Below are 27,857 nucleotides of genomic sequence, written 5' to 3' on the forward strand. Positions count from 1 at the left end.
AAACCATATCTGGCATTGAGTTGGACCATCATTAAATATTTGTGGAATGAAGGTAGAAACACAATAGTATCTTTACCTTCAGTGAAGCTACAAATGCATATCAGATGGACATTTACAAATACAGGACAGGACATATGTGTCTCTCTTATTCAGGATGTCAAGATGCAGCACTTACTACTTAGTGTTTAATTTCTGAAAGCCCTTTCGATTGAAGCAAAGATACGATGTAAATGTATTAATAGTAAATGAAAGTACAAAGGACATGATCTGCAGTTCTGTGGGGGAGGTGGCACTTGAACTGGTCTTTAAGAATAGATTAGATTCCACAGGAATCATCTCAGGGAACTGCAAGGACAAAGGCTGTTGAGCATGTTCAGAAAAGAGCAGGAATCTCCAGACTTGGCATCATGAGAAAAGGAACAGAGGGCACTGAGCCTGGAATGGTGAGTCAGTGACCAATCCCCATGTCTTCCTACCCTTTGTTTCACTCAGCTATACAAATCGAAGGCACTAAAATGAGAAATCGCAACCCACCCCATATGTACCTGGAATCTTTTTTTATACATTGAGAAGAAGTGCCTCTCTTCTTTGCCCTGGCTGATTTCTGTCTTTTGCCTTTTAATCCTTCTTTTCTCATCATATGTAGATATTTGAATTAGACTAGACGTTCCAAGCTTTAGGTGATGGGTATTAGTGGGTCATGAAATCAGCTTAGTGGCTTTTGACTAAAACTTTTCCAAAAATGTGAGATAATAAAATGAAATAAATGGTTGGGCATATAATATATCTTTTTGCGTATCTGCACACATGTCTTTGAATGCTAGGCTATAATATAAGAAAAAAGTATTTCTCACAGTGATTTGATCAGGAAAGTCTGAAAGGCACTGGAATAAGCCAATTTCACTTGGTATTATGATTCTTTTAGGGTCATTTGCATAGAGATTATACTTAAGTTACATAAATAATATACACTAAAAATAAAACAAATGAAAATGTACCATTAAATTGATTGTTCTAAGCAACCAAAGTAATATTTTCCTTGTTATTATGAAATTCAACATTTCTTAAAACTTCAAATTCAAGCCCTTGTGTCTTAATGACTGCTTCCATTCTTGCTTGCAAAGTTTATCAGTGCACCTACTAGTCATCTGCCACCACACCGAAGCTGTCTCATATGAGGGAGCAGCACTGGGTGTTTGTTGATTGATATTCCTCATTCTCTTGCTGTCTGCGACAACTGCCTGGATTCTTGTCTCCCTGCCTGTTCTTGCCTTGCCTCCCCATTTTCTTTAGTGATTCCCCACAAAGGAAGTCCTGTCTTTGCTTCTCTCCATGTGTTCTCCAAGGATACTATTAGCCAGGGCAGTCTTATCTGACAAACTCATTTATTAACATACTTCTTCCTTCATCTGCTCCTGCAATTTTCAGATTCCTGTTTCTTACAGCTATTTGCATATTTCCATTCACACAGACCCTTAACATCAATTTAAACCTATTTAAACTATAAATGGCCTTTCTTCTGTAGCACCTCTCTCCCAATTTTCCTATTTCAATTCATAGTTCCACCATTTGGGGGTCAACCTGGCTAAAATCTTCAGCCTTCAACTCCTTTCTAGACCTCATCCCTCGCGTGGAATTATCAATTCTTGCAGATCTATGTTTAACAATTTTCTCATATTTATCCCTTGTCTCCATTCTTGTTACTGTTCTAATTATCTTTTGTCCAGGTTAGTGCATTAGCCCTTTAATTGGTCTCACCGCTTTTCTTTTTTTGCCTGTTTCAATTCATTATGCTCAATTCTCTCATAATAGTCTTCCTCAAATGTGGCTCTGATCATATTAACCTTTTCTTAAAAATAAAAACTTACAGTCTTTTATAATATCTAAAATTAAAAGTAATTTCTATAGTGGTATTTGAGAATTTCTATAATACGGCCTCCATTTTCTTATTCATTTTCATCTGTAATTAAGAAATTCTATCCAAATTTCATGCTCCAAACTCTATTACTTCCTAGCTTTTCAATATGCCTTGCACACTTGTGTTTTCTAGGCTTCTGCTCATATAATTTCCTACCATTCCCAACAGTAAAAACCCTTAAGTCTACTATTGATGATCCCTTACACAATGGCTATTTCTTTTAATATGTTCTTGAAACTCCCCCAAATAATTACAGTGTTTTAAGCTTTTAAATTCTCTTAACATTTAAGTTGATGTCTCTTAAGACACATGTTTAATAAGGAGCAACCCCAAGAGATGGTAGCTTCTCCTTTATAGTCCCTGTAGCTTTTCTTATAGTGTATCCAAACAGGGAAAAATTAATTAACTATTGATTATTTTTTTCTAATTCAAATGGTTCACATTTTAAGAAACAAGGAAATAAACAGCATCCCCTTATTTAAATATGAGTATCAGAGGGAGATTAGGAAAAGGGAAAGCAGAATAATATTATGTTTTATATACCTACCAGTTCCTGCTTGCATGAAAATAAGATTATGCATATTATCCTCATCAGCAGCCAATGTATCCTAAAGTTTATATTTAACACCCTAAAAAGGCCTGAAATTATGGTCAACAAGGAAGAGAAGTTTTCAGAAGAAAAGGAAACAAGTTATACAAAAATGTTTTTAGAATATGCCTAAAGCTGAAATGTAGAGGCAAAGCAAACAGGCCCAGGTGGCATGGCAGCCACTTGGAATTGCTCTGTATCTGTTTTATGCTAGAGGCCAAGTGTCCAGAATTCTAATTCTGAACAAACTGATATACCTTTTTTTTTCCCCCAACCAAATTCTTAAAGAAAAACTATGAAGTGAATACTGAAGTCTATAAATCACTTACAGTATAGATTGTCTTAGCAAAAGGATAAATTAAAACACCCAGGGTTTTCATCAATCTATAAACCAAAGCAGCATGTTCAGACAGCATGGAAATAAGATATTCCAGCATTTTTTTTCCCTTAGCTATGTTTCCATGGTACCAAGCTCAGACCATCTTAACAGAAGGGGTGCTGTGATTCTGGCAGACATGGACTTTTTTTGGGGGAGGAGCATATCAATAAGTTGCCCTGCTTTTACTGTGCAATTTTTCAATTGTTTCCTTGATAATTAATTTCCAGTCTTAAAATTTTCACACAAAAAGAATGGAAACAGCCACAAAAGTGATATAGTATGCAGTCAAGCTATCCTTCATAGCTGAATTAATGGCTGAACTATATGCAAACACTAGAACTGTATATTTATACAACCATGCATACTTGCCATTTATTTTATAAGCAGAAATCATATTAATATTGGTACTTACATTTTAATTAATTATTATACACTGGGACAGTGTTTTAAAGGACACATGAGCCATAGAGTGTATATACCAACATTTTTCATGATTTTATGATTAGGAATATTTGTCTTGAGATTTTTATCTACATGGAAAAACAGTCGAATCTTAGACAGCCCATGTGCTAGACAGATGGCATTACTGATTGGGAAATATGGCTATATTTCTCAATCTTACTTGTTGCTGGGAGAAATCAGAGGGCAAGCACATTGCTGACAGTCATTTGGCAATCCCTTGACAATGCCATAGTATCCAAGAGCACACCGTTCACAGAAATCACCAGTAGTGTGATGCTGACAATTCTGCAATAACGGGAAAGGGATAAAACATTTAGTTTTAATTAAATGAGAGTTAGAATGTAATTTATTGTACAGCTCCACCCCTATGAGTGTGTGTGTCTATGAACACACACACACACACACACACACAATCATTAATAGGAAACTCAGTTTTTGATATATTTTAAAGAAACTTTTATTTGAGAAACTAATACTATGAAATTTTAGCTAAACTAGTGATAAGTATTTCTTTTTTTCCTACATCAATTTCTGTGTACATTTTTCTTTCACTCTAAATTGAGATATGGAAAAATCTCTATAATTTATTTTATCACCTAGTCATTTAAATTTCTTAGTTTTTAGCTCTACAAGGTTCTGAAAAATTTATTAAAAATAATGGGACCTTGGCACATGCCCATCATTGGAATTTTGAAGCCAAAACAAGATAGAAAACCTAAATGTTTTAAGAGACAACAAGGAAAAAAAAAGATCAGCTTTGTAACTGCATTTAAGAATGCTGTGACTGGAAAAAAATCTTTACCACATGCACCTCAGATAGAGCACAAGTCTCTAGAATATATAAATAACTCAAAAAATTCAACAGCAAAAAAACAAAAAAACTCAATCAATAAATGGTCTAAGGAAATGAACAGATACTTCACAGAAGAAATAAAATCAATCAACCAATATATAAAAAAAATTTCCACATCTCTAGCAATTAGAGAAATGCAAATCAAAACTAAGATCTTATTTCACTCTAGTCAGAATGGCAATTATCAAGAATACAAACAACAATAAGTGTTGGTGAGGATGTGGGGGAAAAGGTATAATCATACATTGCTGGTGGGACTGCAAATTGGTGCAGCCAATCTGGAAAGCAGTATGGAGATTCCTTGGAAAACTGGGAATGGAACCACCATTTGACCCAGATAATACAGTGATAATCTACATCAATATTTATAGCAGCTCAATTCACAATAACTAAACTTTGGAACCAACCCAGATGCCCTTCAGTAGACAAATGGATAAAGACATTGGTGTGTGTGTGTGTGTGTGTGTGTGTGTGTGTGTGTGTATATATATATATATATATATATATATATATATATATATATATATACATGCTATATGCAACGAAATATGACTCACCCATAAAAAATAAAATTATGGCATTTGCTGGTAAATGGATGGAACTGGTTAGTAAAATAAGCCAATCCCAAAACCAAAGGCCAAATGTTCTCTCTGATATGTGGATACTAACACAAAATAAAGGGTGTGGGAGAACTGAATTAGACAAAGGGGAATGAAGGAAAGAGAAGGGGGATGGGAATAGAAAAGACAGTAGAATAAATCAGACATAACTTTCCTAAGTTCATAAATGAATACACAACCAGTAAAACTTCATATCATGTACAACCACAAGAATTGGATCCTAAAAAGAAGAAGGAAAAAAAAAAAAGAATGCTGCACTGGGCACAGTGGCACACTCCTGTATTTCCAGTGACTTGGGAGGCTGAGGCAGAAGGATTGCAAGTCCAAGGCCAGCCTCAGAAACTTAGCCAGGCCCTAAGCAACTTAGTAAGACTCTGCCTCAAATTAAAAAAAAAAAAAAATTAAAAAGGGGAAAAGGCTACAGATGTAGCTCAGAGATTAACTGCCTCATATTAAATCTCCAATACCAAAAATAAATAAATAAAAATAAAAAAGCTCTTTGTCTGTTACTCAGCAAACATGGTGGTTCTTTATAATAGAAATGATTCAATTTGAAACCAAGGACTTTAGGTCAATATTTTCTTTTTTTGTGTTTGCATAATAAAGGAATTGGGGTGATATGCTTGCTCTAAGACACCTCTATAAGAAAAGACAAGTTTCATATCAGTGTGTAAATAGCTTTGAAATTAAAATTTTCCTAAAACAGAATTATATTTAACACAGAACAATCATTCCTGCAATAAGTGCTTCAAGGTACTAAACTAGGCATTGGGAGAATCAAGTGAGGGAAAAAAGAGAAAAGAACATCTTTCTCACTTTAGGAAAAGAGTTTAAACACAATGGCAAATAGTAAACATGGAAACAAAAATGTAATATGGAATGTTGTTTAGAGAAAAGGATTTACTTTGATTTGGAGTTGAGAAAAAATAAGAAATAAAGGGAATTTTCAGCTTTCTTTTTTAAGAGGATTCAAAGTGGTTGGAAGTGATTTATTTCTTACAAACATTATAAAAAGAAAAGTTGAGAAGCAACAAAGTCAGCAACCAAATAGATGTGCATGGTCTCCTGATCAACTCAGCTGGAGCCACAGAGCTGTCTGCAGGCTGTATATTGAACTTGGATGACATCCGTCTGCTGGGCTCTTTGTTTCAATCAATCATGAAGAATGTATTTATTTTTTCATCTGTCTTTTAATGACAAACTATGTTTGGTACATGATGTGTAGTCTTTCATGACAAACACTAACTGAAGTCACTTCCACCAAAAACACTGCTGTGGAATTTTGTTTTATTTTTTTTTTAATTTTAGAGCTTTTAATACTAATTTTGAGAGATTTTGCAGTAAAAGCATGACATTGCCACCATTAATTTTAGACCACGACTAGCCTTTTACATTTTTGGTGTGATACCTGAAAATATATTGTGTCACTTGAAGATACATTTTACAACTAATGTAAAATGGACCCAGTTGCACAATATGACAGGAAGAAATCTCAGTTCTGTTTCCACTTTACCCTTAGGAGATGATAGCCTCCTATTTTCAGAGAAAAGAAAGTCCTCAATTTGGTGCTCCCTCAGTGTCCTTCCAAACTATTCACTATTTTGCCTGCATGTTTTTCCATCCCTTTGACATTGATTCTGTCTGCAGGGAAGTGGTGTTTTGTTCTTTGCTTAAATCTACTTTCCTTCTAAACTTGTTTCCTTGCCCTGCGTCTGAATTTTCTCCAGCGTCTTCATTTTCTCCTTAGTTGGCTTTTACCCATTAATATTTGAAGTTGGCCATGACTTTCCTACCTTAAAAAAATAAAATCTGTGGGGTCCCAAATCCCTTGATAACTTCCGTTCTATCTTTGATAAGCTTTTAAAGCACATTGTTTACACTCCTCATTTCTATTTCTTCATCTTGCTCCCATGTACCCATTAAATAGCCTTCTCATCTCACCACTGAAACAATTTCAGGCTCACCTAAAGATCTTAGTTCCTAAACTGAAATTGACTGACACTAACTAGTGCTAGTGTATGAATTCTACAGCATCTGATGTTTCTGGCCACTCTGCCTTGGAAAGTTTCTCTTCTATAATCTCTAAAGAGTACAGTGTTGTTTTTTCCTCCTACTTCTATGGCTACTCTTTCTTATTCTCCTTCATGGATTCTTCCCTTTCTATTTTGAAAGGCCAATTTCTTTGACTCTAGCTTTGGCTCTCATCTGTTTTATTCCTATATGTTCAACCTTGGTGGTTCCATCCATTACCATGACTTTAGTTATCTATGTGCCCCAAACTATATTTTATATATTTATTATGTATATCTCCAATGAGTGCTAGACTTATATGTTTAATTGCTTCTTGGATAATTCTCAATGCACAACACAAAAGCACCTGGAATTTGAAACAACAATAATTAAGTTTATCTCTCTTTCAACCTACTATGAACTTGTGATTCATAGTTAATTTGGGGTTACGGTCATCCACTCATTTGCCCAGGTCCACAATTTAGAGTCTTCTCTTTTCCCAGATACTTCTTTGTTTGCTGTTTCATAATTGTATTTTTCTTTCTTATATCCTTGTTGCTACTGCTTTTGTCTGGCCACTGTCATCTTTTACCTGTATTATTAGAATAAACTCTTTGCTAGAGGTCCTATTTCTCCTCCAGAGATTTTCCCACACTACAATCAGAGTGATTATTCCATACAACATATCAAACCATGCCCATCCCATGCTTGAAAGCCTATGCTAGGTACTCACTGTTGTGAAAATGAATTGTAAATACCTACACATGGCAAGGAAGACTTTCATAATCTGGTCTTCTTTGTCCTCCAGTCTTACCTCTAGCCATTATTCCCTTTGTACACTCTACTATTCATATGAGAGCATCTGAAATTCTCAAATTATGTGCTGCTCTCTCTTTTCACCGCTAGGACTTCTCATTTACAAATCCCTCACTATGGAATGTTTCTTTCTCTGCTCACCAGACTAGCATTTACTCATTTCTGTTTTCACTACAAATATAATTTTCTCTGATAAACATTCATTGATGTCATAAATCTGGTTTAACTGCTCATTCTATTTTAACACAGTGAATAAAACAGCATAGGCATTCAATGGTTATTTTGACTTACTGAACTAATCAATCATGTTCTAGTTAGTATAAAAGCAACTGCTCAGACTTACGGGAAAAAATGTGTGTGTGTGTGTATGTGTGTGTGTGTGTGTGTGTGTTTGGTACTGGGGATTGAACTCGGGGGCACTTGACCACTACACCACATCCTCAGACCTATTATGTATTTTATTTAGAGACAGGGTCTCATTGAGTTGCTTAGCATCTCACTTTTGCTGAGGCTGGCTTTGAACTCTCGATCCTCCTGCCTCAGTCACCTGAGCCATTGGGATTATAGCTGTGTGCCACTGTGCCCAGCAAGAAAAACCAAGTTTTAAGTTTAGTATCTGCAGAAAAATTGGTTAGAAAGGTAAAATGATTTGTTATATTTTAAAATTAATTTTAGGCCATAATCTTCTTTTCAACCACCCAAAGGAACCACCATATTTTAGCAATAAAATAGCCATTTCACATTTAATTGTAGCATTGTGAGAGATAATGGCTCCTACATAAAATAATTATATGAATTTCAGTCTCAAATCATTCAGCAAGGTGACAAATGATGAATAAGTGTTAACTATGGAGTGTTTTAAGAACATATTTTATAGTTATAAGAATTAATGTGTGCCAAAAATACATGAAATCTCTAACAATAATTTTCAGTATTTTATAGTTGTAATGAAATCATTGCATAATAAATCATTTTATGTAACCTAAATATAACATTAATAACTAAATCAAAATACTTAAAATAGAATTAACATTACTAAAAATGCAGAGATTCAAAATATGTCATTGTTTTACTTATGCCTGCAACTTTATACAATTTCTTTATAGAGCAAGCCAGTATTTAAATCTCTGGATAGTCAATCTTACACAGGGTTGCTGACATACTATATCTGGTTAAGTGAATCAAATGTCCCGGATAGATCCACCAACACAGCACATAAATAATGATGCTATTTTTGAAACTTTTTGACATAGTCCTTTCATATTACTTTCCTATATGCTTTGAAATAGAGTTTGTAATATTTTCTCTTATATAGAAATTAGCCTTTTAGGAAGCATTTATATGCTGTGGACGTCTAATGAGTAATTTAATTATATTCTCAAGAGTGATATATATTAGAATCTTTTCAATGATAGATTAGAATATATGAGATTTTGAAGTTTTTTCTGCATCATGGAAAACTGGTGTTATATATTTCTTCCACTATTTCAAATGAATATATCATTAATATAGTATTTTAGACCTAGGGTAAGAAGTTACTTAATCTAATCTTCTTTCTTATAGGAATAACTTCTACACTTTCCTTGAGATGCACGAATTCTTATAAGGCTGTCCCTTTTATCTTGCAAAACCATAAGCTATGAAGTTTTACTTTATGCCATCTGAAAATTTGTTTCACTCTAATTTTCAGGCAGTGATCCAAATTCTGCCTCTATAGCTATGCAGATTACGTCTAATTCCCATTTCCCAGGAAAGGTACTCAGATATCTAAGAATACTATTACTTCTTAAATCTCTTTTTTTCAAGTTAAATATTTAACTATCCAAGCTACTCAGAGTTTCTTTTAAAAGATAGTAGATTATAAGTCTCTAGCTGTAATTTAGAAACATATTGAGTGTTATTCCTTCCTTGATTTGGATCTTGTACAAATAGTAATGCTTCATATGAATCGCAATCTAATAAGAATCCCTATATCACATGCATTGATATTATATGCTATTTCCTTGGTTGTTTTTTAAACACTAGAAAATACACTCCTGGAAGGCAAGGCTTATGCAGTGCATATCTTTATATCCCAGCCAGCCGTAAGGTGGGCATATTGGAAATAATTATTCACACAGGCCATAAGAATGAATGGACAAATGAACTCAATTCAAACCTTTTTGTATTCATTTCATGGTGTCAGTTATGAGTCATAGTTCCACCTGTCAGGATCTTTTTCTACCATCCAATGAATTAGATAACTCTTCCAGCTGTATGTTATTTGAATATTTCACAGATCTTATCCAATTCATTAATAAATATTTTGAACACAACACAGTTAAATACAAACTCCATGCCTTATTGTTGGAGACATCTCTAGAACTTACTTTGGGTTACATATTTTAACAACCCATTAGCTGGTTGACATCCAGTACATGTTTTCAGTCTTGTTAATGAGGATACCATGAAACATTCCATCAAAGGCCCAAACTAGTGTTTGAATCATAGATGTCATCCTTACTATTTTTAACTTAAGCAAATTATTTAACTTCTCTCATCAATTCATCAACTATAAAGTAAGAAATGATCCTGTTCATATTATAAGAATAAATGAGAAAATCTGTGACAGTGGGGTGGACACATGGTAGCTATTAATGCTTTTCTGAATTTGAGAAATGTTGTATCATATTGTCAGAGAATTTTAGTATTGTATAGAGATTCAAGAGACCACGGTCTCAGATATTTTTTATATATTGTAACCCTAGCAATTAGTTTGAAGTATGTTATTTTTAATGAATTTATTCGGATTCCTCCTTAGTCTGTACTTTTTTTTCTATAATTGATATATACTAGTTTAATAAATCACATATTTACTTGTTTTATTGCAGATCAAAGTAAGTCTGTTTCCTACATTTTTCTTTCCTTTATAAAACTGAAAAGATATTTCACTGCTTTATCTTGTGATATATTTCATATACTTAGGATTTCTCAAATTTTTTCATATATGGCCCTTGGTTATTTTTACATAGTCTAAGATATAATTCACCTGGGTATTTTAAATCAAACTCATTTAATTAACTAAGTATACATTTTCTCTTTCTCAGTTTGGATTTGAAACCTGATTCCAATACTTTTTGGTCAAGGCTAATAGGTTGCTTGAATTTCCTTAGCCTTAATTTTTAGAACTGAAACATGATACTAATAATATCTATTTTGGCAAAGTTGTTACACAAATTACAAAAGGTTTGCAATGCACCTTAAACACAATAGATTCCAGTTAAAAATATATTTACTAAAGAGAGAGCTAATATTTTATCCACAGATATCTATGGTATTTCAGGCAATGGAACAGTTCAACGATGAAGATTTTATTCTTTTCTTTTTAAAATAAGAATGAGGTAGAGTGAAAATTAAATTGCCACAAGCAATTATACCTTTAAAAATGTTATTTGAGCTAGCTGAAGCTTCAATATTCCCATGTGAAAAACAGAATTAATCATGACCACTGGGTTTAGTGATGGCTAATAAATAAGAATATCCATCCATTTATCCATCCATCCATGTGACTCCGTGTGTGTGTGTGTGTTCATGTGTGTGTGCATACCAATTAGTGTTAACTCACTTGTCTCTTCCTCTTCCCTTCCCTTTGTTTGGGATTCAACAACACATTGGTTTTACTCTTCCATTTTTAAAAAAATTTTCTGGACAGCAGTAATTGTGGTATTAATGATATGCAATAATGTTGAAGGTATAGGATTTTTTAAAGCCTAGGGTGAGCAACCATACTTCTTGCAAGTGTCACTAGGCATTATGAAAAACATAGTTACACAGGGAAATATTTAACCTATGTAATTCTCAATAGCTATATTCCTTTTCCACTGTTTTTGAAGAAGGGAACAAAACACAAAAAGATAAGTGAGTATCCCATCTCCAAATATCATCACATGGAATATTGAAGATTGATATTATCTGAATGTTTTTGTGTCCTTTCCAAATTCCTACATTGGAATCCTAACCCTGAATGTGACAGTACTAGGAAGTGGAACCTTGAGAGGTGATTAGGTCATTAGGGTGAAACCCTCATGCTGGGATTAGTGCCCTTAGAAAGAGACTCCAGAGAGTGAACTAGCTCCTTCCACCATGTTGAGTACAAAGAACGCCAACATCACATGTGACCAGGAAATGGGTCTTTATAAGAAATCAAATTTTCTTGTACCTCCATCTTGAACTTCCAAGTCTCTAGAACTGTGAAAAATAAATATATGCCTAACTTATGCTATTTTGTTGGCCTAAACAACTGAGACAGTGAGAAAAAAATCCAAAAAATCCAAAATTTTTTTTATAGTTTTTGATTGTCAACTGATTGATTCTGAAATTCTAAATGGTGACATCATTATCATCACTATTGTTTTTATGGTGATTACCATGTGCTGAGTAATAGTCTAAGAACTTTATTGAGTATTTCATAGCCTTTACAAAAACTATACAAGTAAGTACTATTTTTTTTTTTTTTTTTTATAAATCGGGAAACTCAGGCCCTACTTAAGTTAAAGAAATTAACTTTAGGCTCACATGGCCTTTAAGGGGTGAAGCTAGGATTCAGTCAAGGCAGTTTGACTTCAGAGTCCACTTTGCCACTCTGCCAAAGCAGAGGGTGCATTATGTAATGGACATGATACAAAACTGCAATTCATATTCCACACAAAAGAGAAATCAGCATGCTTCAGTATCCTCAGTTACAACATGGGAGTTATAATAGCCATTTCCTATTTGCCTCACGGGTCTGTTTCAAAGATAAATAAAGTTGTCTAAATTCAAAAGTTGTAAGTTCCCTGAAGGAAAATATAAAAATTCAGAGCAGAACAATTTATACTAGCTGTGTATGTTTGATGGAAGTATTTATTTATTTTTTACTTCACCTAGGGATTTCTCAGAAAATAGAACTGCATTGAGGATTCCTAAAGAACAAATATAGCAATGATAGCCAAGTGGCCAAAAGGACAGCATAAAGACAGTAACTTTTATTCTAACAGAAATAAAATTAAGGTATATTCTTTATGATTTTTTTTCTAAATTAATCATATGAAGCTAACTTAACCCTGCTAAAAATGTCAGTAAATATTGCATGACAATTATGCATTTAATTTTCACTTATGAAGGTATAAGTTAACCTATTTCCCCCATATTATCTACTGAATGTTAAAGACAAGTAGTAGGGAAAGAATATTATACCAAAAACCAAATAATAATTATTTCAGGAATTCAAGGATAGTTAATTAGTTATTCAGTAAATCAACCATCTGCTTACTGTGAAAAAACTACCTATTTCTCTTCACTCCCTTCCTATCCTCCCCAAGTAAGCTTGTATTAAATTTCAATATCCTATACTGATTGAGAGAAAAAAAAATTAAAGAAGCCATGTTAAAAAGATACTCTCTTTACATGACAAGGAATATGTTTCTTAAATGAACCACTGGCATAATATGGTACAAGATGTGAGACATTCATATTTAGATAAGGAATAAAATAGGGAGTTGATTATTTTTCTATTTAACATTTTCTGGAAGAATTTGACAATGAAAAATATAAAATTATTATAACATATAGTTTCTGGTAAGAAAAAATAAGCATAATTATTGAAAAATAATATAAGTATAAAATTAGTAAAATGACCAAGTGAAAGATTATAGAACTAAAATAAAAGTGGGTGAATATCAAACACATGTTAAAAAACAATTTGTCAATAATGACCAGTTAATAAATGTACTACATTGAAACAAAAAACCTAATATTTAGCATTGAAATAAAAGTGTATAACATATACAAGTAACTTTAATATATAAAATGTATAATTTACATAGACAAAATTAAAAGTTCACTATGAGACATACAATGTTTGAATTGAGTATTATATTACTGGGTTGAGGGAGAATAAATAATATAAATATAATAATCTTTCCAAATAGGTTTAAAGTAATTACAATCAAAATTCTAGTAACATTTTTTTAGAGCATGGATTGAAACAGTGAAGAAAAATGTAGTTTAAAAAATATAAGAGTATTTATTTAATGAACATGGAAGAAAGGACAATGATAAAGGGTCTTGAGGGGACCTACAGATGCCTCTTAGCTGGAACTTGGAAGATATTCAGCCAGTGAAGTGAGATAACGGCAGAGGTGAGGTATCCTCCATGGGGGCCTCATAACCCAATTCAAAAAAAGGGCCTTGATTTCTTGTATATTATAACTTATTCAGCGATGTTGTTAATCAGAACACTATATATATAAAAGTAAGTAGAACAAAATTAATAATCCTTAAATATATTTTAACATGGAAGAAATAGGTTTTATGTACTCAGATACCATGAAATATGAAGGAGAAAAGGAAGCACTAATAAATAAAATTTCTTTACATTAACGTATACTTGAAGATTCCTTCCCTATACCACAATAAATTTTTGAAGTGTTAAACAGTGGATCTCATATAGTAAATAAACTGTATTAAATTACAGAAATCCTGGTAAACACTGCGGGCTCCTAGGTACATATTGAACGCCACAGCACTGTGTGAGATCACCCTGAAGATGAGTGTAATACAGGCCAATTGCCCAAGGACTGAGTCCCTGGAATCCTGGGCTACACAGAAAAGCACAGGGGGCTGAGAAGTAGCCTCCTGGAGTTTGACAATCCTCAAAACATTATGGCAGAGAAGCTAACCAAACAGAGAACTTCAAGAAGGGGGTGACTGCCAGTGGGAAGGAAACAAGGCTAACAGATCAAGTAGATGAAGACCACCATGGCTGAGCATTAGTTAGCCACTATGGTATAGTGGTGGAGATGAAAGCCAGGTTTTAGTAATTAAGAGAGAATGAACAGAGAGAAACTGTAGGCAGAGATGACTCTTCACAGATGGAAGGTTACAAGGAAGTGGTAGCTAGAAGGAAAGCAGAATCAAAAGTGTTTGTATTGCTTTTCATTTTTAGGTGACATTATAAGAGGAAAAAGAGATTAGTAGGAGTGATGTCCTTGAGTGGGAGACAGGTGAGATATTGAAGGTATGTGGAAGACTCACTTTTTTTTTATTCCTAGAAAGAACAATTGATCCAAAGTATGGAAAATAGTCTGAATAACAGAGCACAGATGCAAAGATGTTGGTGCCTGAGGTGGTAGGAGAACATGTTCCTTTCATTCTGATTGCTTCTAATTTCTCAAATAAGAAGCAGCACCGATAACGGAGAATTAAGAGGTGGGAGAAGAGGTTTGGACTTGAATAGGGAAGAGAAGATATGAACTTGTCTTTTAGGAATGTCCACTAGAGAAAAGTGCCAGGACTGCAGGGTAGCACAGAGGGTCCATTTGAAGAGAGTGATCATGCGCTTAAGCTGAGAATAAAGGGCAGTTGTATGTGTTTCTACAGCCACACTTGGCTCTGAAGGGGCAGGTGTAGTAGATAGAGAGTAGGCTTCAATCAATGAGAGAGCAGCAAAAAATGAATGTTGTAAGCAGTAATGGTAACGTTATGCTGGTTAAAAACATGGAAGTATCAATGAAGAGCTTTGAAATGTTGAAGTATTAAGAAGTGAACTGAAGAGAAAACTGATGGCTAAGAAAGAGTAGGATGCTTAAAATGGAGACTTCAGAGGTACATGGAACCAACAGTTAAGGATATAGAAGAAAAAATAACCAAGAATTATGATAGCATAGTGCTAAAGATAATGAAAATGATATAGAGGAAAAATCTTCAGGGAACAGCGTAGCTTATCCTAGGATTAGAAGGCAACTTTAATAAGCAAGTGTAATTGGCAAGAGATGGGGACATGAGATTCAGAGCAAGTTGGTCATGTGGAAGAGAAAAGGAGCAGGATATAAGACCATCAGTGAGGGCCATAGACCCCTGCCTTACCTTCAGACTCAGGAATGAAAAGAGAGAAAACAATGGCACCTCCTTAAGAGGGCTGGTGGACAGCAGCTAGCAAGGGGACAGCCAGGATTCTATGAGAGCAAGACTAAGAGAACAAGAAGAAAAGAGAAGTACGTAGGGGATTTTGCTGACATCTAACCACGAGTTCTGCCAAGACTCAGTGGAAGGGCTCCAGCAGATGAGAAGAGGTGGCATATGGGGTCAGCAGAGACATACAGAATTGTGTGGTGATTCTTTAAGGGGAGGAGTGGTGACATAGGAAACCTGAATTTCTCATAGCAACTGAAATGCAAAGGGTGAAACCCATGAGGGTTGTAACTGTTCCAAAGTAGAACAGACTTTTAATGTGCTGCCATTCTTCTATTTCATGACACAAACTGTTTTTTTCCAGTTATCACTTTTCATTCCTTTCTGAAAATGTAGAATATGTTGGATGTTGTTTTTCCCCTATATGTTTTATTTCACACACACACACACACACACACACACACACACACTCAATCATGCTCTCTGCAGACCAGCTGGCCTCTGCATACAGTATCTCACCTGGACCTTGGACAAGAAAGGATTAGGTGCCTACCTGGCATATGGATGTTTCAGGATCACACAGGCTACTGTGTCCACTGCACTGACATGGAACACAGGTTCCCAGGGTGGGACCAGGGATGCGGCTACGTGGTTCAGAACGAAGTCGATAAAATCCTGGCATACATGTCTGAAAGAAAAGAAAGCCAATTAGGACAGCCAAGTAGAAATCTTGCTTTAGCAATGAAAATTCTGGTTATGAAGATGGACTTCTTTTTCCAATGTGTGATAGGGTAACACCACTTACAAACTCAAGTGCCTGTTGATACCTAATGTCAATTTTTGCTGGGTCCCTCCTCTGTACACAGATATAGGCAGCATCCATGTAACCAGATATTAGTGAAAAAAAAAAAAAAAAAAAGCTTTCATTTTCAGTATAGCTCTTTGCCTGAATAAGTTTTACTGTTTTTTTTCCCACTTGAGAAAGAGGTTTATTTTTAATTAACATTGTCATATGGGCTAACAAGACAATTCTAACATCCTTGACAACCTAAAATCTGTTTCTACTGTATTAAATGAATAGCAAATGTCCAATGAAATTCATCAAAAAATTTTAAAATGTCAAGAATGCATTATATATATTGATATTATGTAAAGAATATAAAAGGAAGAAATGCAAAATAATCAAAGCTATGCATTTCTTGGGACTATTGGGCTACCAATAAAAATTTTCTTTCCCTGATCTATTTTTTTTTTTCATTTTGCAATAAAAATCTGAAAGCCAACAGAAAATTGCTAGTGAAGTGGATGAAATCAAGATGTTCATCTTCATTCAGTTATTATATAAATGTATCAAAAACATGTCTGGCTTTCTGGAAGGAAGATCCCAGCTCTAGAGAGGACAGTCTGAGTTCCAGGCTCAGACACCTAGCATTCATCAAACAAAGCTTCATTTCTGGTTAAAAGGTAGTGATCTGTTTTTCAGATTCCACTGATTATAAATGGGCTGTTTTACCAACTTAGCTAATGAAGATTTTTTTTTTTCACTTAAAAATTTTGCTCCCATTAAAGAAAAATGATTGATGAAAATGAAGGAAAAAATATTGGATTAAGAACTTCCTACTGCCTCATATCCTTTTGATTCTGGCATTAAGTAGTCCAGATTGGAATATACATGGATTGCTCAGAAAGAGAAAAGTGATCAATACTCAGTAACCTCATCCTGTTTATTTTGATTTGGATAATGTGTACCTCAATTAAGTACTTAATTAAGAGTCTCTCTGCTTTTATCAGCCAATAATAAATTTTAATGAGATTTAATAATGCCTCAGCTTTAAGCAAAACTGATAGATAAAATTGAAAAGAGTATTCAAAAGATTTTGCATTTTGTTTGTGTCACAGTGGGCATAATGATATATATTGATAAAGCTTCTTCCTATTATCTATTTTATAGCAGTTTTTCTGTAGATTTATAGGAATATAATTTTATAGCAATATTCACCATTGCTGTAGAATAAGATCTGGAAATTAATTGAGGAATTAATTTAAGAATAATTGAAGAAACATACTGAGGTTATATTTAGGAGAGGTTCCCAGTGTAGGCTGTCCCAATTTGTTAGTGTGCAAACTATTGAATAAAGATGAATTTTATTTGCATGGATTTCATCCCTGAATATCTTCCTAAGATATTATTATTATATTGTTATTTTATTGGTATAGGTGCTAGGTGTATCTCTCTCTCTTTCTCTCTGCAAAAATGACACAAATTAAGAGGAGACCCCTAGCTTCACTTCATATCTCCAAACAAAAGCTTAAAACAAGTCTTAGCAGAACAAACTTAATAAATAATATTCTTCACTGAGGAATAATATGAAGCTCAGCATTACAGACTGATATGTGCAGATGAGCACTCAGGCAATATGGACTGTAATGCACAAGACACTTGCTGTGGCGCTTTCCTGGAGCTAGTATGGCTCAGTAGAAAAGCACCTGTAGTGGGTGTCCACAGCCTGAGCTACAAGTTGAGTTCTGTATAGAACTTTCTAGACTTTTCTCTGTGGTTCTCATAGTTATCCAGGGAGCTTTTAAATGTACTGATAATTGGCTCCACCCCTAGAAATCCTAGGATTGGTTTTAAAACTCCTGGGAGATTATGATAAGCATATCAGGTTTGCAATTGACCAGTATGCTTCCCCATTTCCCCTGTTTGCTTTCAGAGGGGCGTGCACACTCCTTGATATTATGGCATAATGAATACGGAAACCATGGTTGTAAAGGTAGTTTTTTTTTTTTTTTTTTTCCTTTGGATGTGGTCAAATTAATTATCTGTGTTACACAGTTTCCTCATCCCACAAATAAGCAGGTCTGTTAACTCAGAGGATTTCTGATGTTTCCAAAATTTTAGATTGTTATTGTGCCCTGATAGATTATAACAATGAGTTACCAAAGGGCGGGGGGAACTATTCCACAATGCAAAAATTTAGAAATTTTAAAGAAACTATGTGACCTTTTTATTTCTTTTTAATCTTCTCTTTTTTCTGGATCTTTTGTATTTATTCTTTACATTTAAAAAATAATAATGTTTTTCAATATTTATGCCTCCTAAGACTCTAAGTGAACTAAGATTACTCATGAGAATAATTATATTTGAATTAGGATTAAAAACACCTGCTTGGGCTGGGGATGTGGCTCAAGCAGTAATGTGCTTGCCTGGCATGCGCGGGGTGCTGGGTTCAATCCTAAATACCATATAAAAATTAAGAAAAGATGTTATGTCCACCAAAAACTAAAAAAATAAATATTAAAAAATTCTCTTTCTCTCTCTCTCTCTCTTAAAAAAAAAACTGCTTTACAATGTCTCATCTAAAATTCTTTCTAGAACACAATGGTGAATTAAAGAAAAGCAAACAAATGAAAATTTTACTGAGTTCATTTTATCTTTTCTTTTTCTTGAACTTAAACTTTTCCGCAGTTTTCTTCTCACACACTGAAATTATGCATAGCTCAATTGATTCTGCTTTCTTTCCATTTTTACTTTCATAATATAATGTCTCTTAAAAATATTAGAATCCAATTTCTACAAAAATGTGAAAAACTAGAGAGAACAGAATGAAACATGAGAGAGGCCAGCAAGCCCCAGGCTCAGCGCTGCACAGCACCCTTCCTTTGTAATGGAGAAAATCCTACATAAAATTTTGGAAAGCTTTAGCTGTTTCAAGTAGTGAGAAATGAACATGAGTTTAGTAATACCTTCTTTCCTAACAGTTCAACAATTAAAAATAGATATTTGAGCTCGAGCTAATAAAAATACTCTTGTCTTTTATCTTTGCATGGGTTTCTCAACCAGGCAAAGTTAACTTCAGTTAATTTGTTCAACCTCTTGCTACATGTGATTATTGTGCAGGTTTCATGTACTACAGACCTCAGTTTCCTCACCTGGAACATAAGAATCTTGTACAACATAATAGCTGAGTATAAGTTTATCTGCATTTTATAAATAGACCTACTGTGGTTCAAATTACAGTTTTTCTTATGCTTAGCTGTGGGATCATCATAAACAAGTTCCTTAATGTGCCTAAGCTTCAATTTCCTCATTCATTACATCCATTACATCATACTTGATGATGGTATATGTATATTAGGAAAGGTGATTGGACTTGTTCAGGATATAGTAAGCATTCAATAAATAAGTTTTGTTTTGTACAGCATTGTTGTAAGAATTAAATGGCATAACTTGACTTAAAATAAATCAACTCATATGCAGAGGATAAACTAAAAATAAAGGCAATTGTGATTCTTCTGAGCTACATTGTGAAAGAAAATGACAATGTATGTCATTAAACTTACCATGTTTTCAAGATTTGTATGCACATATCAGTCAACCATAGACTAAATACACAGTGGTGGTCCTATAAAATTATATTGCCTATTGATATTTTAGCTGGCTTAGTTTATGTGAGTATACTTTATTATGTTCATACAGTGATGAAAGTGACTAATGACACAGTTCTTAGGACATGTCCCTGTTGTTAAACAGCACATGACTAAACACTCAGTTGAAAACTGAGTTTTGAGTCTCCTATGTACAACTGAATGTGTTAAAGGAGACCCTGAAAGGTGGGAATGTATAAGGGGACAAGTCTACTTCCACATTTTGTCTTTTAGATTTTATCATTTTATAATAGTCATAAACTGGGGATTTAAAAAATTAGTTTGCCACAAGTGACTGATTATGAGTGGTGACCCAACGGGCACCAGCCATTCAACTGTGAGTTGGAATCCCTACTATAATATAGGAGGTGGGGGGGTGGAGAGGCTGAAACTATTAAAACATGACCTAGAAATCATTGGTGCATTTTTGATTCCCATGATATGATTGCAAAGAACATATATTTAATATAGGATATTTTCCATTTTTAAGAAAAAAATAATTTCATGAATATGAATAGTACCTGCATACATCCTAAACTGACTTTAGTTTAGTTTAGGCAACATGCTAAGCCTATCCTAACCTGAAGAACAGGTAAATTCCAAGACTCTAACAAAAACAAATCTAGTAATGAAATAGTGCCCTATATTTGATTTGTAAAGGTAATCATAAATTTTAATGATTGGGCACTTTTAGCACTAACATTGTTAATGAGCAGGGATGCAGTTATAATGCTACAAGTGACAGGTCTTTAAAACTTGAATTATTTTAAGTGTAACCAATACTTTTTTTTTTTTTTTTGATCTATGTGCAGTCACATTTTGTGTAAAAAACATGAAATGAAGAGCCTGAAATGTAGATATCTCTAGAATACCACACATTTGGTGAAAATACTGTGAAGGAATTGCTTTGTGTATTCATGACCCAAAGCATATGTTACTGGAATGGGATGTACTGTTTCAAAACTGTCCTTAGCTCTTGCTTTGATGATTAGATTTTTACGCCTGGTAATTGCACTTTAGAATCAAGATGAATCATAAATAAGATGTATAATGGATTAGAGGCAATGGGTTGTGCCAAACATCTCAGGTACCCTATTATGAGAGATAAGCCTTTATCTTTATAATCTCTTCACTAAGATATTACTGTAATTATTGTCTGTAAATAGGAGCTTAGGTGAAATTCACAGGACACAGGCAAAGCCACCAGTACAGATGATTGAACATATTCCCAATTTTTCTTGATTTTATTCTTTTATCATTTTTTAATTTGTACTAATTTATATTTTCATACAATGGAAAATTACTAAAATTAATAGGAAATCATGTTTTAGAACATATTATTCAAAAAGCCTACTGACCACGATAAGAAGGGATTTTAACATTTGAAATCAGCAACGGAAGGTAAATTGCATTAAAATAAATTGCCACTCCACCAACAGTTTTGTTAGTAAGTGATCAGTATTATTTTAAATAAATTCATATAAAATAGAGTTGTAATAACTTTCTTTCAAGATATCTAAACGTCAACTTTGAGTATTTGCTGGATATTTTCTATAACAGAATAATATTGCAGAGTCAGAGAATTTTAGAACTTCAAAACCCAACCTATCATTTCATAGATTGGATAACTATATAACTAATGACTATAACAATTAAGGGAATTGACCAAAGATACACAGTGAGTCAGCAGTGCAGCTGCACACTCCCTGGAATAAATAAAAGTTCATCTCTTGTCTGGAAAAATCTGAAGTTCTTTCTGTCCTTTATATCTTTCATGCTCACTGGGAAGTTAACATATTTTATACGCACACACTGTCTCATTATTTACTTATAACTTATACACTGTGTATGAATGTGTATATTTGGATGGGCTGTATGTATGTATGTATGTATAAATGTAATACATATACCTACATGTAGGTATACCAATGTATAAGTTGATGTACATAGGAGTTATGATTTAATAATAAAATTGATTATTTGATTATTTATTAAATCAAGCTAGGCACATTCAAATGTATTTTGCCCTCAGAGCAGTAACAGAAAGAGGCTATGAAATTATTTCAAGGTCGCTTCACAAGATTTCTGAGTTATGCTATGAAATTTCTCTGCATGGTGTAAATACATATGATAATAACATCAGTTTACAATGGGGCTTTCCACATATGTTTTCACTTAAGTTAATCCTTATGAAAATTTAATAGGTAAACTCTCCCAAGGTCAGTAACAATCAAGAGCAGGTGCCCCATTCAGCATGGGAGCCAGACTAGGTAAGATTCACCAAAACCAAATGCCTTTTTCTTTTCATTTTGCCATGCCACTTCTCAGGAATATTCAGTATTTTTAAATTGTACTTTTGTTTTGACCTGGTGTCATCATTTGATTTGTGTGCCATACTTAACAAAATTTCCCAAATCTATTCACAGAATAAGATATAGAAAATCATTTATACATAAATCAACACATGGATGTATAGTTATGACAATAATAATAATATCAACCTCAATAACTAGTACTGACTCTATGCCAGGCTTGGTGACAAGGGCTTAAAGGTCATAGCTTATTTTGTTTTAATAAGATTCATAAGCTGTAGGAAAAAGAGTTATTAATATTATTTGACTGCTATGCCATGGGCACCAACCACTGTGACTAATGAGAAAGAATCTTGACTATCAAGAAGGTTCCTGAGGCCCCTCTCAGGCCAAGTGTTGGACTAGGGGTCTGCAGGAGACGCCAAGTGTGGTGGCAGTTATTCTGGGATTTGGAAATGCACCATCTTCCCCTGAAAGAGCTTTTGTAACCTGTTGCAAGGTCTCAGCCCTAGTACATGGCGAAGCTGAGGTTCAAACTCATTTCTCATCCATTTCATGTTTCCAGCATTATCTCTATTAATTGATATTTGTAGAAATTGAATTGACTTCCAGAAGATGAAGATCTGCAAAATTTTCCAATTCTGAAGGTAGTCAAAAGAATATCCCGGAAAATTATTTTTTTTTATAAAGGTCGTTTTGAAAATGCAGTGACTGAATGACAGCAGCACTATTGAAACAATATATATCATTCTAAGAAGCCACATTGAAGGGAACAGCCTGCTGCTTAGTGCTTAAGTTTTGTTATGATCTCTATAAAAACACTTTCAAAACCTGATACAATCGTATCTCATAATCACTGAAGTTTAAATGCCTCTAACTGTTCAGAAATAGTGCCAAGAAAATAGATCAGTTATAATAGATGGGCCTTTTGAAAACACTGTTATATCCCAACTGTTTCATATTTTTTATGAATCTTTTAATTTTTTATCAAATATTTCTCTTTAGCTCTGATTTGTACTCCTTGGTCACAATAACATCATCCTCTTGCTACTGTTTCTCACACTGTAAGGGAAAGATCCAATAAAACAGGTGAAGACTATGTATGAAATCACAACTGGGATTTGGGAATGCACCATCTTCCCCTGAAAGAGCTTTTGTAATCTGTTACAAGGTCTCAGCCCCTAAGGGGGTGTAGGATATTCCACTTGGCTCCTGAAATGAGGGGAAGGGGGTCAATAGCAGCCAGCTTACCTCACAGGACAATCCAGAATAGCCCACAGGACAATCACATTTTTCTATCAAGTGAGCTGGAGGACTCTCTGCAGTTATATGCCCTGGTTCAGCTACCTCCATGGCAATTTCAGAAATTCTGGAAAGAGCAAATACATACTTAGATAATCCCATCAGCCAGCTCAGGTCACCTCAAAATACTCAACCCTGCAAGAAGACTCTCTTCAGATTCTTATCAACCTCAAGTGCATTTTGGTATGTGTACATATAATCGAAAGATTCAATTAAGTTAATTAAATATATTGTTTTGAAGCTACCTCTATCTACAGGGGCTCATGTGTCACATTTTCCTTCTATATTTTTGCTTCCTCAAAGATTGAGATTACATATTAGCAAAAAATCCGCATAAATCCTAAGGAGTTCAGTAAATTGGATATCTGATATCCTGTTGAGACTTTATTATAAAGATTTCCTCTCCACTTTTTAAAATGTGAGTGGCTTCAGGTAGACATGGACATTTAATTAGACATTTAGATTTTTTTTCAAACAGACAACCCAAGGTCATTCCCTGTAAGAATATCTCCTGTAGTCACTAGTGAAATTTCTTTCAATGTATTAGTGTTCCCAATTTCTTCCTATCTAGCCTCTGAATATCCTTTCAAGAACTTTAGAAAACCACCCAGAAAACAACAATCTAGCATGATATAATACTGGTGTATTCATAAGGACAAAGAAAGAACATTTCAAATTAATATTTTATTAACTTCATTAAAATAAATTCTTCAAGTGACTTAATGCACCCTTCCTATTGCTGAAAAATACCTTATAATTGATAAAAAGATCACAGTGAAAATATTGATATCCTTTTCATTAATTTGAAATTATACATTAAAAATATACACAGTCCATAAACTCAGACTATTTCATGATTGACTAACTGGTAACATGAAAATGTTCTGCAAATAAACTTTTAAATGAGACAATGAACAGTTTTGCTTCAATAAAAGTCACCTCCAATAGTCCAAGGAGTTGCAATCATAAACTTTATAACAAGTGTAGGTAAGTTTCATTGAGTTATGAATGCACATTCTGGTTTCACTAGCATTGTAATCTGCACTCTGAAGATGAGCCAGTCTTTATGACACGTATGTTCAGCTAAAAATCAGGTTTCATTCTCCCCTCCTTAGAGTACATACAGTGGTAGTAAGCTATAAATAAACCAGTCCCCTCTGGTAAAAGAAACTCCACTCTTCTATTACCCTCAGGCTCTTTGTGGGAGCAAGAAGGTAACTTGGTATTGTTGAGGAGCCCTCTCTCCTCTGGCACCTCCATGGTATTTTATAGCCATAGATATATTACCATCATATCGCCTCCTCTGCCTTGCACAAGTATGCACATGACAGACCAACAAGTGTTTAAAAATCAACTGAAGCAACAATAGATAATTCTGCAATGCAAAGTTTTTCTCCAGGGATTCAAGGGGATTCCAGGAAGGTGGAAGAGTGGCTATGTGGGATAGATAGAAAAGCAATGATTTTGTCTGTATCCGAGATATGGCTTCTATTTCAATGAATGCTGAATGGCAAAAGTTATTTCCTGTAGAGTACAGGAAAGGGACCAGGGAGAGGACAGAGGGGAGGGAAATGGGAACTACTGGGGAATGATATAGGTCAAAATATATTATTATATTATGTGCATAAATGAATATGTACCTATGAATTCCACTATCATGTACAACTGTAATGCACCAATAAAAATATGGGAAAAAATTTTAAAGTTATTTGTTTCAAACAAAGGTAAGAAAAGGCCAAATCAAGGAAAAATGAAAAGGCTAGGTTGACAAAAATGTGTAAAGTGTGAATCTCCAACCACACATATAATTGAAAGTCTCTGCTTTTGAGACTATTAAATTTTATATAATAATAAAGATGTAGGATTGTGTGTTATATTTTGGGAAAATATTTTAACTTTTTCCCAACATTTGTCATGATTCCACTGCCTCACAAGATCAGGTGCTGATTATCTGCTTTATTCTTATCATTGCTAGATGTTTTGCTAATTTTTAATGGGGTTTAGAAAAAGGGAAATATTTTTTTAAGTTTCATAAAATTGTCACTTAAACCAAAGGTTGTCATTAGTTAATGAGAAAGAATATGATAAGAGAAAGAGACATATGGGGGTTCAGAGACAAAGTGTCACATTGTAGAAAGGCTAAATTGGTGAGAAAGGGAAAGGAAGTGCATTGAAAATGAATGACAATATTGTTTCCATCAGTTCCACAAAAAAAATGTTTTGTGACCTACCTAACTCTTGGTGCAGCTTGGAACAATTTGCTAAATAATGGATTTGCATATCTATGACATGCAAACCTGCTTTGGCTTCTACCACCTACTGTACATTTGATATTCTAAAATAATTAACAATATAGCTGACAGCACTTTTTCAGTACATGATTTTTATTATTCCATATGAAATGTAACTCCTGTTACAGTGAGGAATGTGACAAGGAAACCAAAGGAATATAGATTAGAAAGTGAAATTTTTGTCCTCGATTTACTCTTTTACCTGAAGTCCCTATATCAATCAAAAAAGGAATATGGATCTTCATGAAATGAAAAATTATTTTGCTATATTATGTACTTATTACAGTATAAATATTTGAAATATGAGATTTTTAGATGCATTAATTTGACAATGATAGGCTTCATAATTTTGTGTTGTTTTCTTGGCCTGGTTTAATAATTTATCATGTAAGATTAGTTTTACTAACATATATTGCTTCCATATTCTTACAGAACATAAGAGAAAAATACATGAACAATAAATTGAGACTATTGTATGAAATCAACTCAACCTTCTACTTCTATGGTATAAGACTTACCTACATCTGAGTGATTTCTCATTTTATCTCATTGAATAAGTTGCTCATTCTACTAAAGAAAAATATGTGTGATCAAAGTCTCCTGGCTTCACCATTATTCTCTCTTTATTCTTATTTTTAACATTTTCTTTGCTACTAATCCTTTCCTAACAGTCATTAAAATGATTACTTCTGTCTCAAATTGAACAATTATCCCTTGACTTTTGACACTGTCATTCCTCCCTTCTGTAATTACATTCATGGAAACAGCAGTGCATGCTCACAATGTTTGGTTCATGGTGTGCTGTTCATTCTTTAAAATTCTGAGATTATTCCTGCACCAGGACTCCATTGAAACTGGCATTAAGAATGTCACCAGTGTGGTCCTAAGTGTCAGTCCCAATAAGCTTCATTTAAACTGGCCTCTTTGAGTCATACCAAACTTTGAATACTCCCTGGAAGTATTACAATGGCTTGGCTTCCATGATACCTCATTCATTCTTGCTGTTCTTCTGTGTGTGTGTGTGTGTGTGTTTTCAATATGATTCCCAGTTGTTTTATGTCATGACGCATAGGTAAATGGTGCATAGGGGAAATACATGGATGGTACACTGGGGTGAACGCATGAGGATGCTCAGAGTTGGAAGAGACCAGACTAACTTGGCCCTACCTGGTTCCCCTGAGAGAAGAAGGAGGGCACTTTTCCCAATCTTATAACACATTTATGGCACAGCAACTAATTATATGTGATCTAAACTGCATGTTTTCCTGAATTTTGGATTAGCAATTTAACTCTCCCCATCTAAAGTGAATTCAATATTTTTTTTCTGATTTACTCAGCTTTTGGTGCTATTTTTCTTTTTTGGTAGTAATGCCACCCTTGGCTTGTTTTTTATCATCACATTCCAAAAGCAACCACTTCTAAATCTTATCTGGTGTCTTACTGACCTGAACTGAAGAGTCTACAGTCAGACCTTAATTTGAATATTTTCTGTCACAGTTTACCTGCTTTGTCGCATGATGTTTCCATAAGTAGCCTTGATAAGAATATAATGAATGTCATATAGTGTATCCAAGAAGTCTTCGCGGGTTACAGATCTAGTGACTCGAGGATCATCACCATAATATTTCCATTCTTTCTGTGAGCAAGAAAAGAAACCACGTTGACAACATTGAATGCAAAACAATTGTTATCCTGGTACTAATCAACCAATAACTTTACCTCTGTCATTTCAATTTCATGCCTTGTCAGTTGACCAATGAGCGGTGCAGCCACATGCCTGATGATAATTCTAGCATGAGTAGGAGTCCCACCTCGAATGATAACTTGAGGTTTATAAGTAGAGAAGCCTGTTTCTTCCCGAGCCTCAAAATAGATTGTGTACTTGAGTTTGCCTCCGTAGGCCATCAACTAACAAAAGAAAATGGAGATGTAGGTAATACTCCAAACA

General features: G+C 34.1%; 1 protein-coding gene across 1 annotated transcript in view; it reads right to left on the bottom strand.

Annotated features, from left to right (window-relative positions):
• The window catches only part of Lama2 (laminin subunit alpha 2), a 571,380-nt gene that overhangs the window by 172,897 nt on the left and 370,626 nt on the right, over positions 1-27,857 (bottom strand). Inside the window, exons 26-30 of the mRNA XM_071613037.1 lie at positions 27,629-27,817; positions 27,412-27,545; positions 23,568-23,685; positions 16,130-16,264; positions 3,509-3,633 (exon numbers count right to left, since the gene is read on the bottom strand). Coding sequence (XP_071469138.1) covers positions 3,509-3,633; positions 16,130-16,264; positions 23,568-23,685; positions 27,412-27,545; positions 27,629-27,817 — 701 coding nt within the window. The remainder of the gene's footprint in view (positions 1-3,508; positions 3,634-16,129; positions 16,265-23,567; positions 23,686-27,411; positions 27,546-27,628; positions 27,818-27,857) is intronic.

Source organism: Marmota flaviventris, chromosome 6 (assembly GCF_047511675.1).
Source record: "Marmota flaviventris isolate mMarFla1 chromosome 6, mMarFla1.hap1, whole genome shotgun sequence".
NCBI classification, from domain to species: domain Eukaryota; kingdom Metazoa; phylum Chordata; class Mammalia; order Rodentia; family Sciuridae; genus Marmota; species Marmota flaviventris.